At 34.5% G+C, this 18,887-nt stretch overlaps 1 protein-coding gene across 3 annotated transcripts in view; it reads right to left on the minus strand.

Moving 5' to 3' along the window:
• Positions 1 to 7,795: 7,795 nt before the first annotated feature.
• LOC118735150 (FAST kinase domain-containing protein 1, mitochondrial-like) overlaps positions 7,796 to 18,887 on the minus strand; it is a 67,986-nt gene continuing 56,894 nt past the window's right edge. For 2 of the 3 annotated variants that reach the window (XM_036464785.1, XM_036464784.1), the window contains exons 4-6: positions 17,591 to 17,700; positions 17,448 to 17,530; positions 7,796 to 8,134 (exon numbers count right to left, since the gene is read on the minus strand). In XM_036464785.1, coding sequence (XP_036320678.1) covers positions 7,933 to 8,134; positions 17,448 to 17,530; positions 17,591 to 17,700 — 395 coding nt within the window. In that variant the 3' untranslated portion in view covers positions 7,796 to 7,932. Of the gene's footprint in view, positions 8,135 to 10,806; positions 11,215 to 17,447; positions 17,531 to 17,590; positions 17,701 to 18,887 lie in introns of all 3 variants that reach the window. The other variant, XR_004992525.1, reaches the window with a different exon arrangement.

An 18,887-nucleotide genomic window follows, 5' to 3' on the forward strand; every position in this document is an offset into this window, starting at 1 on the left:
ACCGAAATGTGTATATCAGAAGTAGAGATGGGCACGGGCCGGGATGTTGGCAGGGGCCCGACGGCCCCTGCGTAAGCCCGCGGGTACGGGCCGGAATATTTGCTGTCAGCACAAACTCGTGCGGGCCTGGGCGTTCAGTAAAATTTCATAAAAGCACGAATAACCACGAAAAAGCCAGTTGCTAATACCAGAGAACTTAGATAGATAGAGAAGGTGCAACTTTTTGGAACGTAAAATTGTTTGGCTGAAAAATAAATCCATGGAATATCACCACAGCGCGATTAACATTTCAAGAAGAGTTAACAGAGAAAAATGTAAATTTCTGTTATGATAATGTTATATTTGTTGCAAGTGGCTGGCTATGTGTTGCTTGGTTGCAGCTGAATGCAGAAACGTATTCATGTATATTTTTTTTTATAAAATTAAATAAATTAATAGTTAAATTATATTAAATGTACTTTTATATTAGTTAAAACTGCTGACTTGCATTTCTGCAAGACCATTTGTTAAATATAATTTATTCAGTAGTTAATGTTGCTAAAAACTTAAAAAGCATCTGTTCAAGTTCGCTTCTTGTACGAGTATTATATTATGTAAATAGTAAAAATGCATGTTAGTTAAAAAAAATGATAAACTTGGTTTTTTCACATACTCATTTTAAAGATGGACGCATTAACAAAAAAAAAGTACAAAGCAATGCACTTGTTAACTTCAAAGTTGTTTTTGACTTTTACTGCAATACTCGTAGATATTATTTGTGAATAATAGTTCTGGAGTCAAATGCAAATCCATTTCCCAGGCATGCGCATATGGATGCTTGTAGTACATACAGATGCGATCAACTAATTAGCAACGAAATTCAAAATGATATTGTTTGCAAATTATGTTTATTTATTTATTTTTAATAATTTCCTTTAAAATATAATTCAATCTATAACAGAAACCAAAATAATAAAAATTTAAAAGCTTGCACAATTTGCAAAATAATTAATCAAACTTCAAAAAATTGTTATAAAAATTTAAAAAATTTTAGTTAGAATATTTAGAAAATTTTCGGGTATGCAGCTTTGTAGTCCATTCAATCAAGTACACTAAAGTCCAAGTTTCTAGTCGTTAAAAATTACCGTTGATTTCTTAGAATTTTTTTTTGTGGAGGGTGTTCGCATTTTCTTCCATATAACACATGAACCAATTTTTTTTTGTATGAAAAATAAACAGCAACACCCCAACAAAAAAATCTAAAAAATCAACGGTAATTTTTAACAACTTGAAACTTGCACTTTCTTTTTGAATGGACTACAATACTGCATACCCGAAAATATATCAAATATTCAAATAAAAAATTTGGATGACCATTTCTTGAAGGTTGATTCATTTTTTTGCAATTTGTGCAAGCTTTTAAACTTTTATTATTGTGGTTTCTGTTCCAGATTGAATTATATTTTAAATGAAAATCATTAAAAATAAATAAACATAATTTGTTGATGGCAGCTGAATGTATGTATGTATGTACTTACATATGTAAATATGCACCCCATACACCTACTCCAAAATCATTTATTGATAACGTTCTTGCACCTGCACATAATATTACATATACATATGAAAGTACATACTAACTTTCTTCTTATTTGGGGCTGACAAACTTTAACTTAAGAGTCGACTTTATTTCGTCTACTAATATGCCCCAATAGTTTTGGAGTCAAATGAAAATGCATTTCCCACGCATACATATATGTATCTATATGTACTACATGCTCCATTAATTGACAACGTTTTTGCATGCATATATAACTATGTACATCCATACATACTTGCATATTGCTGTCTAAGCACCACGCACATATATACAAATGTACATATGTACAACTCACGGCAGCATACATACACACATACATAATTACGCGCATATTCAAATACAACAACAACTATTTCATTCATAAACGCATGCGCATATTTCTCAAGGCCAAGTAAATTCATTCATAAAAACAACCGCAGCACATCTCCCCGCAAATTCATCACCAACAAGCGCAACTTTGTTAATCCGACACAAAAATTCTAAAATCTTAAAATGAAGAAATCTCGGCCACCCAAGTGAAAAGTGGCAATTATTTCTCTATAACCAGTAAAATAAGTTATCTCGAATCTTGGCAATTTTTGGTAATTTTTGGCAAAACACTCTATTTCTCTGTTCCATACCAATATTTCAATCATTAACTATATTTTAAAGTGTCATTTTAATAAACATTAAATAAAAGTCTACGTTTTCTGCAGGAAAATACATTAATTTTTTTTAATAAAATCAAAACTTCTAAAATCACAAACATATGTGGTTTTATCGGAAGTTCACAGATGTAACGTGGCAACTTAGCTCGTTTTCACATTTTTCGGTCCGAAATTGTAAAATTTTTGTCCATGACGCGCCACGATTTTTGTACAGGTGGGTCAATGTGCCTTGAACACCATTTACATATATACAAAAAAATTATTTTATTTATTTTTTAATATTAAAAATTTCTATACTTCAAAGCGTTTATAAAAGTATATTTACATATATGCACGAACGATTTTTAATATTTTTCATCCGTAAGCAAATCTTCAGTACCATAAAAGATTCAAACACATCAAAATACAAGCAATGCAATGTCCAAGCTAGTGCTACTCCACTGTGCATGTGTATATGAATGTATGCATGTATGCGTGTAAAAAATGTCAATTCCAGTTGGTTTTTAACCCATTTTAGCGGACATAGTTTTTTTGGTTTCAGCTGGTTCCAACTGTTAATGAAGCACAACTTTTATGGTTAATCTTGATGAAAGTTACATGTATCGTCGAGAACATGGTTACATGCAGAATTTTAAATTAATTAATATTCTTTTCCATATAAAATGTACGAGTATGGCTTTATTAAATGTAAACTTATGCGAAAACCTAAATATTTCGTCAACCAAGGATTAATTTTGGTGGCGTCGTGGCAATTCGCAGAAAATTAATAATTCGTCTTTGTTTGGTGGACGGCGAGGGGAAGACGAAAGCAGAACAATCGTACATATTTATGCACATATTTACATTTATAAATGCAGACATATTTATGCGTTTGTCTTCTTGGACGAATGAAAAATTTCATATATGTAGTGATTTAGAGATTGCCGTTTCAGTAATGTGCCGTGGCGTGTACGCTAGAGGCGATGCAACTTTTTGGCGTCTCGCCGTTTGTCTTGGTTCAAATCCCGGACGGACCAAGTAATAAATTAAATTTTATTTTTTTTATCATATCCATATTGGATTTTAAAATTTACTATTAGCTTTGTTTAAAATAATATAAATGGATATGTAGGTACAAACGCATGCATAATTTCACATAATCGCTCAAATTTGCCAAAAGTTACTGAAAGCTTTATTGTAAATGTTTTCACTAAAATATTAGTTATTGGAATTAAAATTTTATGCGAATCCAATTTTTATTCCCATTTTTAGAAAGCGCAAGTATGTATATGTTCATGCCACAAAAATTATTTCATAAGTAGGTAATTTTAAACACACATACATATGTATGTATGAACACTGGCAATCAAAAGTGAGTGCATCCTGTTTTTTGTTTAATAATTGCAATGTCTTTTAAGTTAAATTTTTTTTGTTATTTTCGACGGGTTTTGTGGATTTATGCATATAACAAGTGCAATATAAAAAACAGCGCTAATTTTTTTTAAATTTGTTTGCAAACGGTCATGCGCATTTTATTCTACAAGAAATTCCCTTTTATTTGGTAAAAAGTTCAAAAAGCCCTCAGCAATAAATAATCATTAAAAATCAACCGGATTTTTTAGCCGCTTAAAACTTGATCTTGTTCCACTAGAATTAAAAAACCGATCTATCTGCGTACTCAAAATTTTTCTAAAAATTCAGATTAAACAGGTCAAAATTTAGACGAGAATTCATTGAATTTTTCTATGCTCTGTGTAAAGTTTGAAAGTTTGACTTATGTAGTTTTAATTAAAGCATGAACCACATTTTTATAAAAAGATAATAAAAAAAATTTTATTGAAAATTGCTAATATTAAGCAAAAAACAGCATGCACTCACTTTTGATTGCCAGTCTATGTATGTGTGTAAACTTTATGCCAAACTATCATTATTTTAAATTGTATTTGCATCTTCATAAAAGGAGAACAAGATAAAAAATTTAACAAAAATTACAAATTAATAAATATTATGTGAAGATTTACCATATTTTCGTTTATTTGCTCGCAAAGAACATCACATTTCATGTTGCTCAACATTGTATTATGTTATCAACATTAAATTCAACAGAATTTTTACATTCCGACTTGAACTTTTCTAACGCTGTTAATTTTTCGTCCGCGAATAGTTTCCACTTTCAGTTTGCACCTTCTCTATCTATCTAAGTTCTCTGGCAGAAGCAACTGACGAACTGCGAAAGCCGATCAATTTCTTCTGCTTCTGCTTCCGTACTTTTCAATAAGCAAGCATCAGCAAAATGCCTTTGCTGATAAGCATCGCATTCGTGCCGGAGAGCAAACAATCGTTTACTTGTCAGCTCTTCTCGTACTGCTGCTGTGGCTGTTCGTTTTTTTTCGAAGCAAAAGCATGAATATTGCTTTTGCAGCAAGACAACTTCAGAAGCATAGCATCAGCATATTTTCGTTGCTTTTGCTAATACTGCTTAAGCATTTCAAACCCTGGCTAATACTAAAAATTTAGATGAGCTTTTGTTTTTATACAAAAAAAAAAAATAGTACATATTTAAAACTATTTTGATAAGAGAGAAGCAAACAAAGATATATTTGGAAACCGATAGAAAAAATATGTACATACATATATACAATAAAAGTTGGCTCATTATTTCCAGGCTGGGGCGTGTCCCGTCGTGCCGGGCCAGGCCGGGCCGGGCCCCACTAAAATTCTTAACGTGCGGGCTCGTGCGTGTTTTTGAAAAATGATTTTGCACTCGTGCCGGGCCGGGCCTGAAAATTTAGGCCCGTGCCCATCTCTAATCAGAAGCACTTATCTTCGGTTTAGAAAACGGTAATAGTCCTGGCTAGACACATTGTAAAATAATCAGATGACAAGAGGAACACTAAAAAATTTTAAAATACTTACATATACTTATGTATATGTTCACTAAAATTTAATTAACCTAAACATAAAGTCTTTGGGAAGTGGTCATCGCATTTAGTGTAAAATTTAAACATTTTTAAGATAAGATTTGAATTACTTTTAAACGATAAATGTTATTTAAACTATTTTATACATAATCCCAAATTTGTGATATAAAATCCCCTCTACCAAAAAACTTAAATTGGGTAACGCCGCTTCGAATTTTTAACAATTGAGCAATTGTCAAAAATCTGCTTTTTAGGGCGTGTGTGAATCTGTAACAAAGTTCTATGGGGTAAGCTGTTGAATAATACTTTTACTATGGTGAGACAGTTTTGCCAATCTGCTGTGTGAAATTAAATATTTTTTGACAGCAGTAAATTTTTGATAACCGCAGATGTATGCGGAATAAAATATTACAAATTGAAGTGAAATTAATATTTTTAGAAAACATCTACCATCGTTGATTGCAATTCATCAATTTAAGCTTTTATTTAACGAAAAATTACACACATCAACAATCTTTGCGATCGTTAAAATTGCCTATGCATTTGGCAAAAATTTCACTAGCCTCATGAGCTACTGAAATTTTATTCACCTCATAGTTGTCAAAAATTTACTCGCCGCGAACTTTGTTGCCGATTCACACACGCTCATAATTAAAAAGTTGTTTATTGAAACTACCTTCTTTTTTGTATCATGTGAATACCTAAAATGATTTGACACTCGTATGAAAATGAACAATGCAAGTGAACACCAAGAATAAAATGTCAAGCATGATACAAAAAAGAAGGTAGTTTCAATAAACAACTTTTGACGGATAATAAAATTTTTTGAAGTTTCATAAATTGTGAGTATTATCAAACGCCTTGCCAATTTGATAATATTAAAACAATAAATCAGAGTATTTTACTTCCCACATTTATACCAATGTAATAATATTTCACTCGCACTATTTTTATTAAAAATATATAAAATATAGTTAAAGAAGACTTCATCCTAATTAGTATTTTTATTTTATAACAAAAATCACGCTCGCATTATGCTTTTATTGTTTCGTTTTCTTATTTTGAATGCAATCTTGCGATTTAAACATCTAATTCTAAAGAATGTTCTTCCCAAATAAAACCTTTTCATATTTTGAATCAAATTTACATTTAAATTTATCATCAGATTTTGCAAAAAATTTGGCTTTTTGATAAGTGAATCACCATTAATTTCACAAATCTTGATTTCATATATATCGACCCATTTGCGCAAGATTATCGTATGTTACATTTTTTACGAAATTCACTTTTTGATACTACTTGGTTTTACAACCCATAACGCATCACCTGTTAAAATATTACGGCTTAAATCCCAATAGCTACCCCAAAAATTGACTGTAAATTTTATTGTTTGTGACAACGATTTTTTTCTTGTGGGCGAAATTATCATATGTGCTAAGAAATTAGAATGTAGTGACCTTACTACTAAAAAAATCTTATTTTAAGCTATATTTCTGAGTTATCTCAGCAAATTTAAACTTTGGTATTGATGGTGCTAGCCAAAGCAGAGAAAAATACAAAAAACACTTTCCTGTAAAATTTGGTTTTTGTAACATACAATAATTTTTCGCAAAGGGGTCGATATCGTCGTATAAAGTACAAAACCGCGTATCAACAAAACGCAAAACTGCGTATGTGAGGTTGCATAAATTATTTCTGAGAGTAAAAACACTCATATTTCAAAATCGTTCACTTTTTTACAAAGCAATCGAATAGTATAAGTATTATAAGGCGTGAGCCAAGAGCTTGTGTGAGCAAATCCATTTTTTGGCAAAACATGTCAGTTACGCGGTTTTGCAGAACGACGATACGCGGTTTTGTACTTTAAACGACGATATGTATGTATAATATAATATATATCGTCGTTTAAAGTGCAAAACCGCCTATCGTCGTTTTGCAAAACCGCGTAACTGACATTTGTGCCAAAAATTAGATTTGCTCTTCGGAAGCTCCAGGCATAAAGCCTTATCTATTCATACCAATATATCGATATTAGACCATGTACTGCAAAATAACAGCATAGTTTCAATACCGCTGATTAAGAGTAGCATATATTTTTAATCTCTCCTGTAAAATCTTTGTGATATTACATACGTGGTTTTGCATAATCGTGATACGCGGTTTAGTACTTTAAACGACGATATAATGATAATGTATATAATGATCACTTTCTTCATGCGTTCTGAAACCTAGTCGTCAACCTCATTTTAGAAATTATGTAGCCGGCATAATTTTCAAGTGCATCATATTCCACATCTTTGAATGTACTGATAAAATCTTCTGCTTAAAAAAAATATTTCTTCTAGTGATCAGGTAGCATGAGTTTGATGAAATGTCACAATTTTATTAAAAGTCAAATGGTTAACAACAACAGCGAATGTCATTAAATGGAACTACCTTCTTTTTTGTATCATGAGTCAAAGTATAAAAAATAGACATAGATGTGATATTATATCAAAAGTAGTGATGACAATACTTTCAAGCTATAATTCCGGCACCGGTAGAGGTATCTAAACAAAACTTTGTTTCAAATCTGCCAATTCTTCTTGGGCCAGGTTTCATAGGAGATATGAATTTTTTCAGCTCTTATCCACTGTGCATCGTTATAAATAAAGACACATATAATGCAATTAAATTTGTCAGAAATAAGTAAGTTTATATTGATGTGAATTACTACTGTTTGGACATAGATTGGTAGGGATCCCATTTATAATAATATTAATGAGAAATTGAATGGTATGGTTTAAAGAATGCAAAGAATAAGTGGTTATATTTGTAGGAGACATTTTAAATAATTTGTTTTTATTTGCGGGGAATTCATGTATCTTGTGTTCCAATCGTGTTCGTTGATGTGTAACACTTTGTAACCCATCATTTCCAAATGTTTGGTTCTGAGGTGTTCAGCCCCGCGCATCGCAGTTAGATCGTTTTCACAGTAAGAATCAAGCCGCAGCAGCAATATTGCAACTCTGAAATTTAATAATGTATAAATTAAATATATATATACATATATGTAGAAGTAGTTAATATAGGTGGAAAAATGATTTTAATTAAATTTTATTGTTTTTCTTTTTGTATATAAATTGAAATTTTAAGGTTTAAGCAAATATGTATAAGTTTTCCGGTATCCTCAGAAAATCTCTAGGCTGTGTGCGAGTACGTCTAAATTGCTACCTAAATAGAGAAAAATTCTAAATCACTGGAAAATGTTGGTAATGCAGTGAACACGAACAATTTAGATTTTTTCCGGGCATACTTTTGAACCTAAATTGAACTGTGAAATATAAAAGGGCGCGCGATTAAGCGAACAATTATTTGTTCAGAAGTTTTAAGAAATTTGAATCTAAAAGTAGAATTTTCAATATTTTCAAAAACTTATTTTTCGAAAATTATTGAGCCAATTTTCAAAACGTGTATATGGTTGGAAAGGTAATTGAAATACCTTCCATTAAGTATGTATACATATCTATATATATATAAAATATACACATTTCGAGAAAAACGAGATTATGTCCCTTTTTAAATCAAAACGTATGTTCTTAAAATAATACGTAATCAATTATAATATATGTATATCAGAACAAAACAATATTTAAAAACAAAGTGAAAATTCGGAAAAATTGTATCTTTTAATATAGTTAATTACGTATTTTTTTAAGAAAAATATAAATTTTTATTAAAACAATTACTATAATTTCGTTTTTTTCGTACATTATATATATAGGTATATATATCAAATGAAAGGTATTACAATTACCTTTCCAACGTTTTGAAAATCGGTTCAATAATTTTCGAAATATAAGATTTTGAAAATAGTGAAAATTGTACTTTTACCACCCCAAGTATCGCACCTAATTAATTTGCACCAAATAACTTTTATACCGTTAAAATCAATGGAAGAAGGCCAAGTCTACTTTTTCTTTTTTTCTGGCTGAACGGGCCCTATTTTTCACTTATACCTACGGTGACCATCCGCCCTGTATTATACGGTACAGTCCTCTGTTTTCGTCAGTTGTCCTGGTAATTTAATTATTTTATACGGGACGCCAAATGTTCTGTATTTCTTTTAATGTCCCTTATTTGTCCCGTATTCGGTATTTTGGCGCCTTAACAGCTCATAAAAATTACATGCATAAGAACCAGATTTTATTAAAAAAAAGGACGCTTGTGATCGAATCGAGGAGCACATATGTATGTAGATGTTTTCTGAAGTTATAATTTTGCGTAGAAAAACTGGGTATTTGTGGGTATGAATAGAAATTAGACATTAATGATTGTTGTTAAAATTTCTAAAAGAAAGGCTGACTTCCAAAACGTATCAATACAATGTTTGGAAACTGTTATACTGCGGTATTCAAACTGTTTGTATATGCAGAGTTGCGACACATTGCAACCATATACATTGCATATTTTAAATATTCAATATAGCAATGAACAATTTTTCTGAATTTTCCATATTTAAAACACCAATGCTAACCAATAACAAACGAAGCATCAACTTTGTTTCTGATGCGCTGATTGCTCAAGAGATACGTTTCGATAACTAATCGGCTGCGTTTTGGAACAGTATACATTGTCAATATTTTGTAGTTCGACGTTAAGGAACCTTATACTTTGTACGTATACAAAGCAATTGACGTTTTGGAAGTCAGCCAAATTTCACTAATATTTAGCTTTTCAAAGGTTTTTTCAACGCATTTCACGTTGAATATTCTGTGTGGAGCAAAGCATATTGAATAGGTAGCAGCAGTAGAGCAGCTGATTTTACTTTTTTACTCTAAACTTTCAAACTTTGTTTACGTATATGGATTCCCAAACCAAAAAGAAAATGCACGTAGCTTGCTGTTTTTCTCGGGTACTATTACCTCTCCAATGTGCCGTAGCGTGGAGGCAATTTTTAAATTTTGTGAAGGGGGAGTATGTTCATTAGGCTAACCTACGGCAAAAAAAAATGTTTGCTCATTGTATGAGGGATTGTATTTGCGACATGAGAAACTCCAAATAAGAAGGCTACTATGAGAATGTTGTAAAAGTAAAGAAGTTCTCAAAGATGGAAGGGAAGTGGTACGCTTTGCAATTCAGCTCATTCCGGATGCTATTCACTGCATTGTGCTTGGCCGAAATCCGAGACTGAAAATAATCCGTTGAATACCACTTATGCTCCAAAAGTAGTCGGATATTTTCCCTGTCTAGGAATGTTTGTAACAAATTTTACGATGTAAAAAACCCGAGTACAAAGTGCAAAGTTATCGAAGAATATTCTACAAATGTGTGATGTTGCAGCTGAATATTTATGAGTTGCGTTCACAAAAGATCGAAAAATATATGCTAAATAAAGATGCTGTTTCAGGGCTAATAAATCTGGGATCATTGAAAAAGATTTTCAAATACTCTAGCTTTTGTGGAAAAATTGACAAAATTATTTTTTGTCCCGTATTCGGCTGCCATAAATATCGTCACCGTACTTATACCCAAACAATTTAGGTTGTCAAATTAACTCGCACCGTTTTAGCAGTTGTTTTCCTAAACTGTAGCAGTGCTGGAAATTTCCAGTGGAATATTAGTTTAGGTACTAAAATTTAGATCAACTCGCACAAGGCCTTAAAATGTTTTCTGTAAATTCATCTCCCATTTACTCAACCAGTTTGCGATGAACGCTGATAATGCACAAGTCATTCGAGCAGTCTTCTTGCATTGTTGGTCCTAGCAAAGTTTTGGCCCGCCGAGGTGTGCTGAACGATCTTTCAATGGATGCAGTTTAGTCCGTAAAAGCTCGACAATATATCCAACCACGTATTCAAAATACATATTTGCGTGGAAAGCAATTTAAAAGTTTGTATTATCTATATACAAAACGCTGGCTAGTTTTCGTCACTGAATCTTATTTCCAATGATGTTATTAAGGAATCTAGGTATGGGATATAAAGAGAGCATTGAAAGTATTCTCTCAGTGATGCAGCTACGTGGTTTGCCTTATATTTTTGTCGATCAACTATACGCGGGAGACGTAATTCAATATTCAAGGATTCAGTCATATTCGTTGCTGATTCTAAAAAGAGTGATTGTCAACGTATTCCTTGTGTTCTTTTGTTATTGTTACGATTTGTCTTATATGCTGAAGACACTTAATTACATCAGGGTGTTCCAACTGAAGTACGTTGGCCACTGACTCAAGAATCTTGCTATATTTTTCAATTAGGCATAATGACAGTATGAATGTGGCCTGTCCAGTTGCAGAATGCAATTGGAAAGCCGTAAGATTGTTGAAATTATATCAACATGTCGATATTGACGATATTTTATGCACAAATATCGTCTGGCTACCAGAAAAAATAGTTGTATGCTTTAGCGTTTTATATTTATATGGTTAATTTTAAACATCAGTTCAACAAACTTTAATATATTTACTGTTACTCCCAAAATTGAGCGCACGCCTCTTTTCTGTTAATATTCGCAATGTTTCACATGCTAAAACTTTTTTGTTAATTTTGTTTTAAAGTATGGCTTATGTTTTAGCAAATCCTATTTAAATCCAATATTGTCGGCCGCTGTGGTGTAGTGGTAAGCAGTGCGCGCTTTCACTCATCAGCACCTGGGTTTAAGCCCTGGTCAAAGCAACATCGCAAAAATATTATTATTATTATATAAGGTTTTTTCTTAACAGCGGTCGTCCCTCGGCAGGCAATGGCAAACCTCCGAGTGTATTTCTGCCATGAAAAACAGCTTCTCATAAAAATACAATCGCCGTTCGGAGTAGGCGTAAAACTGTATGTCCCTCCGCTTTGTGTGAAAACATCAGAGTGCACACCACAAGTCGGAGGAGAAGCTCGGTCAAACACTAACATATGTGTAAGCGCCAATCTATTATTATTATTATTTAAATCCAAGAATGATACTGTGTACAAAAATTAAGAAAAATCTGCATAGTTTCAGCAAAATCGCGAAGTTTTTAATACGAATTTCAAATCTCTATTTTCAGTAACAGTATGTGAGTTAATCTGCGCAATCGCTTAATATACAATGACTCAAACAAATGACCTCGTGTTGATTTTCTTCAAATATTCGTAATGTTTTTCGAGAGAATGTTTTTTTGGAGGCTACTTTTTCGGGTTTTTTTTTTTTTTAATATAAAAAGCACAATTTACAAAAACTTGAGTTGATATTTTGAAATTTTGTTGCTGACGGTCTCCCGCGTTTTATGTCATAAGAAAAACATGCTTATATAAAAAAAAGTGCAAAAAACCGTCACCAAAAAAAAAACTCAAAAATCAACGCGATTTTTTAGCCGTTCGAAACTTACACTCCATCAGACTAAAATTGTATGGGCTATAAAACTGCATACCCTAAAAATTCAGAATAAAAAATTTTAATTTTGGTGAAAATTTGTTGAATTTTCCTAAATTGTGTATAAAATTTGAAAGTGTTCGCCTTGTTACTCACTGAACTGACCCAAAATATGTTAAAACTCATTCCACGGTAACCATTCAAAAATTCGCCAAATAGCGGTACAAAACACTTCCATGCACGTTTTTCTACAGAGCTTAGCTTGTTCAAAAACTCACTTCGCTCATAATTTTACGAATTTGAGGTCCTATGAAAATACCTAAAATTCATAAAAAGAAATAAAACCGATGAAAAAGTATTATATGGGAGAATAAAAAATTAATACCTTCTTTTATTTTAGCTTCACTTAATTTTGGGAACACCACTTTAAGATGGCAAAAATAAACATACAATTTTTTTACAATTAGGGGTATTCTCGGAGTCTTGCAAAGCCCTTGCACGGTGCATGGATTGCACGAAACAAACCGGTTTTCCTATGGGACAGCTTTGCAAACTGTGCAATCCGTGCACCGCGCAGGGGCTTTGCAAGATTGTGAGAATACCCCTCTAGTTTAATATAACCTAGGTTTAAATGCAGCGGTAGTAGGACAACATTTTGAGCTTTGGCCAATGGGACGTTTAAAACGTTTTTCCTGCCTATTTGATCTGGCTCTCGGAATGGCCATACTTTGCGATCATAGAAAACGTCAAAGTAAAACAAAAAACGGTCAAGCAAACATTTTTGAGTTGTATAGCCAAAAATAATATTTTTTCAAAAATTTTGTTTTCATAAAAACATAAATAACTCAGTAAACTTTCATCAGATTTTTTTAAAATAAACACTCATTTTACTCGCTACTAAATTTAGTTTTATAATCAGATTAGGGCTAGTATGGTTTTCTTATAAGATAGTGTGTAAAAACTTCACCAAAGTTGAAAAAAGGTGAACAAGTAAAAAAAAAGTGTTTGCTGGGTTAATACACACAGATCTCTTAAGGTTTCTTTATTCACAGAGATATCGTTCGAAAGGCCCAAGTTTCTTCGTTTTAAACCCGGCAATAAACCGAAACTACAGGATTATAAGTGCGCAAAAGTACGAAAACCCGTTTTTTTTAACGGTAAATCAAGATTTTGGGGGTGTTTGGCAAGTTTCATATTTTGATTCTTGTTTTACTCGAATAGACCTATCAGAAAATATACATAACTTCCCAGGTATTTTTTAGTGTTGTTATTATAATAAATTTGTATTACTGTTCGCTTCCATTACAGTCCAACGCGCAAATTTATTACCAAACAAATGTCGAATAAAACCAACACATTTTTTTTTTACTTTTGTATATGGTTTCATCGAGTTCACTATAAAGACTGAGGCATAAACGTTTGAAAGAAATATGTGTTGAATCAAATCGGTCTTTTGTTAATGCGGTTTCTCGTGGGTATAAACAAGTTATATGATTATGGACTTGGAAGTGAAAAAGACATGAACAAAGAATACATTTGATGAGGCGGCCTAGTTTTCGGAAGAGACTCTGCGAAAGATTTACGGGCCTTTACGCGTTGGCGATGGCGAATACGATGGTACGATGAGCTGTATGAGCTTTCCAACGATAGATAAAGACATAAGCTGAAATTAGTCAAGAACGCAGAACGTATACTTAAACGCAGTCTGTATACGCAGAATTTGTCGATAACTGGAGCCCTCAGTGTTGCTTACTACAGTGTTGCCATTCATCAATTCCTTTTCATAAATTTACCTTTTCAACTGCAATTTTTCGTGCTATAATAAATTGTAGCTAAATATAAACTACTTAGTTTTCAACAAAAAACCTTATTCAATAGTAAATTTCAAATATTTTAAATGTATTTTGAATAGGAACTTATAACTTTTTTACCATCTGCAAAACTGACGAAGTGGCAACCATCTATAGAAGGAAGAAATCAGCTGACACCGAAAAATCTAAATTCCGCAGATTTCTGCGCACGGGCTACAACTACAGAAAAATTCAGCTATATTGACTTTTCATTTACATGGTTACAGCGCCAATGATTAAAAAGTAAATGTAAAAGTTCTTGAGTCTAGGGGTGGGCAGCTGCTCCACTTGCACTACACAAACCCCCCCTGTATACGCCCATGTTTGTACCTTAGGGTGGTCCTTAAAAATTAAAATGAGCAATTTTTTCATTCTCACCCTTTCAATCGGTAATTCCACGGTCACAGTTATCACATACAAATTTTGGTCCCGTTTGGTTAAGGCGTGTCGCACAGGGGCCAAAGTTCAGTTTCCTCTATAGAAACTCCAAAAATTAAAATTAATTTTTTTGCCAACCGATTGGAGTCGGTTAAGGCGTATCACAATGGGGTCGATGCTCCATCGAGACTCAAAAAATTAAATAAATGTTTTTCATTTAATACCCAAAATCGATACTACTAAGGCCGAAGATATCACATAAAAATTTTGGTTCCGATTAGAGTCGGTTAAGACCTGTTCATAGAGTAATCGGAATTTTGACCCCTGTGAGTCACGCCTTAACCGACTCCAATCGGGGCCAAAATTTGTATGTGATATTTTCGACTATATTAGTGTCGATTTTGGGTATTAGATGAAAAAAATAAGTTTAATTTTTTGAGTCTCTATAGAGGAATCTGAGCTTTGCCCCCTGTGCGACACGCCTTAACCGTCCCCAATCGGGACCCAAATTTATATGTGGTATCTTCGACTATTTTTTTTATTCGCCACTCGACTCACACACCTGCTCTCTGAGAGCACTCTTCAACAATCCGACGTACGCGAGCAGTGGAACCACATTTCCCGATCATTAAGTACCGCCGCCGAAGAAGTAGTTGGATTTCAGCGAGCCCGAAAGAACAACTGGTACGATGAGGAATGTCAAGAAGCCGCAGAGAAAAAAGATGCCGCCTACAGGGCCACGCTGCGATCGGGCGCAACGCGAGCCATGTGGGACCGTTATAGGGAACTGAAGAAGGAAGCTAGACGTATTTGCCGCAATAAGAAGAGAGAGGCCGAAATACGTGAGTGCGAAGAGCTTGAGATGCTGGCCGACAGGAAGAACGCCCGAAAATTCTACCAGAGGGTTAGGCGACTTACGGAAGGTTTCAAGACCGGGGCGAACTCCTGTAAGAACAACAATGGCGACCTAGTGACCGATGTCCAGAATATACTTAAATTGTGGAGGGAACACTTTTATAACCTACTGAATGGTAGCAGCGCTGAAAGTAGTGAGGAAGACGAACCCGAGTCCCCAGTCGATGATGATGGAGTAGCTGTCCCACCGCCTGACTATGACGAGGTACGAATAGCGATTACGCGGCTGAAAAACAACAAAGCTGCTGGAGCTGACTGCCTGCCAGCAGAGCTATTCAAGTACGGCGGCGAGGAGCTGATGAGGTGCATGCATCAGCTCGTATGCAGAATATGGTAAGATGAACGCATGCCCGACGACTGGAATTTAAGTGTGCTCTGCCCAATCCACAAGAAAGGCGACCCCGCCATACGCGCCAACTACCGCGGAATTAGCCTTCTAAGCATAGGTTACAAGGTCTTATCGAGCGTATTGTGCGAAAGACTGAAGCCCACCGTCAACGAGCTGATTGGACCTTATCAGTGTGGCTTTAGGCCTGGAAAATCCACCATAGATCAGGTATTCACAATACGCCAAATCTTGGAAAAGACCCGCGAGAATAGGATCGACACACACCATCTATTTGTCGATTTCAAAGCCGCTTTCGACAGCACGAAGAGAAGTTGCCTTTATGCCGCGATGTCTGAATTTGGTATCCCCGCGAAACTAATACGGCTGTGTAAAATGACGTTGAGCAATACCACCAGCTCCGTCAGAATAGGGAAGGACCTCTCCGAGCCGTTTGATACCAAACGAGGTTTCAGACAAGGGGACCCCCTTTCGTGTGATTTCTTTAATCTTATGTTGGAGAAGATAATAAGAGCCGCAGAACAAACCGCTCAGGCACAATACTTTATAAGAGCGTACAATTGCTGGCGTATGCCGACGACATCGATATTATCGGTAAAAACAAGGGCTACGTCTGTTCTGCCTTCTCGGGATTGGATAGAGAAGCAAAGCGAATGGGTCTGGTGGTGAACGAGGACAAAACGAAGTATCTCCTGTCAGCACACAAACAGTCAGAGCATACGCGTCTTGGCACCCACGTCACTGTTGACAGTTACAAGTTTGAAAAAGTAGACGACTTCGTTTATTTGGGAACCAGCATTAACACCAATAATAATGTCAGCCTTGAAATCCAACGGAGAATCACTCTTGCCAACAAGTGCTACTTTGGGCTGAGTAGGCAATTGAGAAGTAAAGTCCTCTCTCGTCGTACAAAGATCACACTCTATAAGTCACTCATCATGCCTGTGCTGGTGTATGGCGCGGAAGCATGGACAATGAAAGCATCTGATGAGGCGGCTCTTGGAGTTTTCGAGAGAAAGATTCTGCGAAAGATTTACGGACCTTTACGCGTTGGTGATGGCGAATATCGCAGACGATTTAACGATGAGCTGTATGAGCTTTACAACGATATAGACATAGTGCAGCGAATTAAAATTCAGCGGCTCCGCTGGCTTGGCCATGTCGTTCGGATGGACAGAAACGCTCCTGCTCTGAAAATATTCAACGCGGGCCGCGATGCTGGGAACAGAGGAAGAGGAAGGCCTCCTCTGCGTTGGAAAGACCAGGTGGAGAAGGACTTGGCTTCACTTGGCATTTTCAATTGGCGTCAGTTAGCACAGAAGAGATATGACTGGCGTGCTGTTTTGGACTCGGCCAAAATCGCTTAGGCGGTTACAGCGCCAAATAAGAAGAAGAAGATCTTCGACTATAGTAGCATCGACGTAGGGGTTGAGGCTTAGGAAACCTGATGTAAAAATTTGCTTCCTACATTTAAGTACCACCCTAGGTACGTTGCTAAAAAAAACTTACTTTGTAATGCGATCTAATATTGTAGTTTCAGCTGGCACTGGAATAGGTTTACGGCTTTTATCAAAATGTATCACAAAATCGATCTAAAAAGCAATAAGGAATAGCAAATTTCTCATTTGACATTCAAAAGGAGAAATACTTACTTGATATCCGTAAGGTGTTATATGATTGCAGCTGAAGAAGCTTTCGTCGCTTAAAACCGCGGCTAGGAGCTTTTTTACATCGTCACCAAATTTTCCTTGAGTTTTAGTCTCTAAACCGTAGAAGAGAAAATGGTAAAAAAATAAAGTTTTTTATTAAAATATATTTTTTGCAATCCTAAAAAGCTTATGGCATTTTCGTTTCTACAAAAAATGTTGCCTTCTCATCGCCCTCTTCTTAGTGTTTGTGCGTAGAAGGCAAAGAGAAGGTTGTATTTTTCGGTAGAAACTAAATCGGCAATAATTTTAGGTTCTGCTTCTCAGCAGAATAAACTCAACATGATTTTCAAAATTAACTATTTGGTGCATCTGCTAGATTGTACATAAATTGTTTTTGTAAAAAGAAAAACAAAGAACACCAAACCAACCATTTTTACCCTTTTTAAAAGAATGAGAAAAAATTACAATAAGCATGCACCATATAGGTTCAGAGCAAAGCACTTTAGATAGGCAATAGCACCAGAGCAAAATAAAACGCTGCATGTATTTTGTTGTTGATTTTTCACTCTAAAATGACAGAATAGGTAAACAAAAGCTGTAATTTTAGAGTAAAATGTGAACAAAAATTAAAATTCGGTCTTCAATATGCCTAGGTCAATTCAAAAATCTTGATATGTTTCAAAAAGACTTTTGACAAATTTTAGGGCCGTTTTCTCATGTGAGCAGTAAAGCAGGGCATGAATCACGTATTACGACAATCGTCTGGACGATATCGTGTTGAGATGATGAGATGAAAAACAAAAATTGTTTGATAGTTTGTGCGATATCGTCAACTCGATTCCAATTTTGCTTCACACAACAAGTAGCAGCAACACAAATATATGAATCAGTGTTTTGACGACATCGTTTTGTCAGTATCGTTTCAAAGTTACGTGATTCATGCCCAGGGCAGATAAATTGCTCCTCGCTTTGAAGCGCATTACAAGCATTCTCATTTTCTCATCTAACCAGTAAAAATAAATTTCTTATTGCGAAATTACGACAACGCCAAAGTGAAACTGAATGCAACATAAGCAAAGAAAGAGCAAATGCAGCTGTTAGCCAAAAGCAAAACCTTGGATCAAATATCTAATATATCTGAATATCGAAAACCGAATCAAAAAATTGTGCTGGCAAGGTTTAAAGTTGAAAGTTAAAAGACATTTTTAAAAGCTACATCAGGTGAGGAACAATTTATCGATTCGACAAATTAATACGCTGATGAGAAAACGAAAGTTCGAAAATCAAGACGATAATGTGG

The sequence above is a fragment of the Rhagoletis pomonella genome, unplaced genomic scaffold (genome assembly GCF_013731165.1).
Source record: "Rhagoletis pomonella isolate Grant_MI unplaced genomic scaffold, Rhpom_1.0 Rhpom_scaffold_00003, whole genome shotgun sequence".
NCBI classification, from domain to species: Eukaryota; Metazoa; Arthropoda; class Insecta; order Diptera; family Tephritidae; genus Rhagoletis; species Rhagoletis pomonella.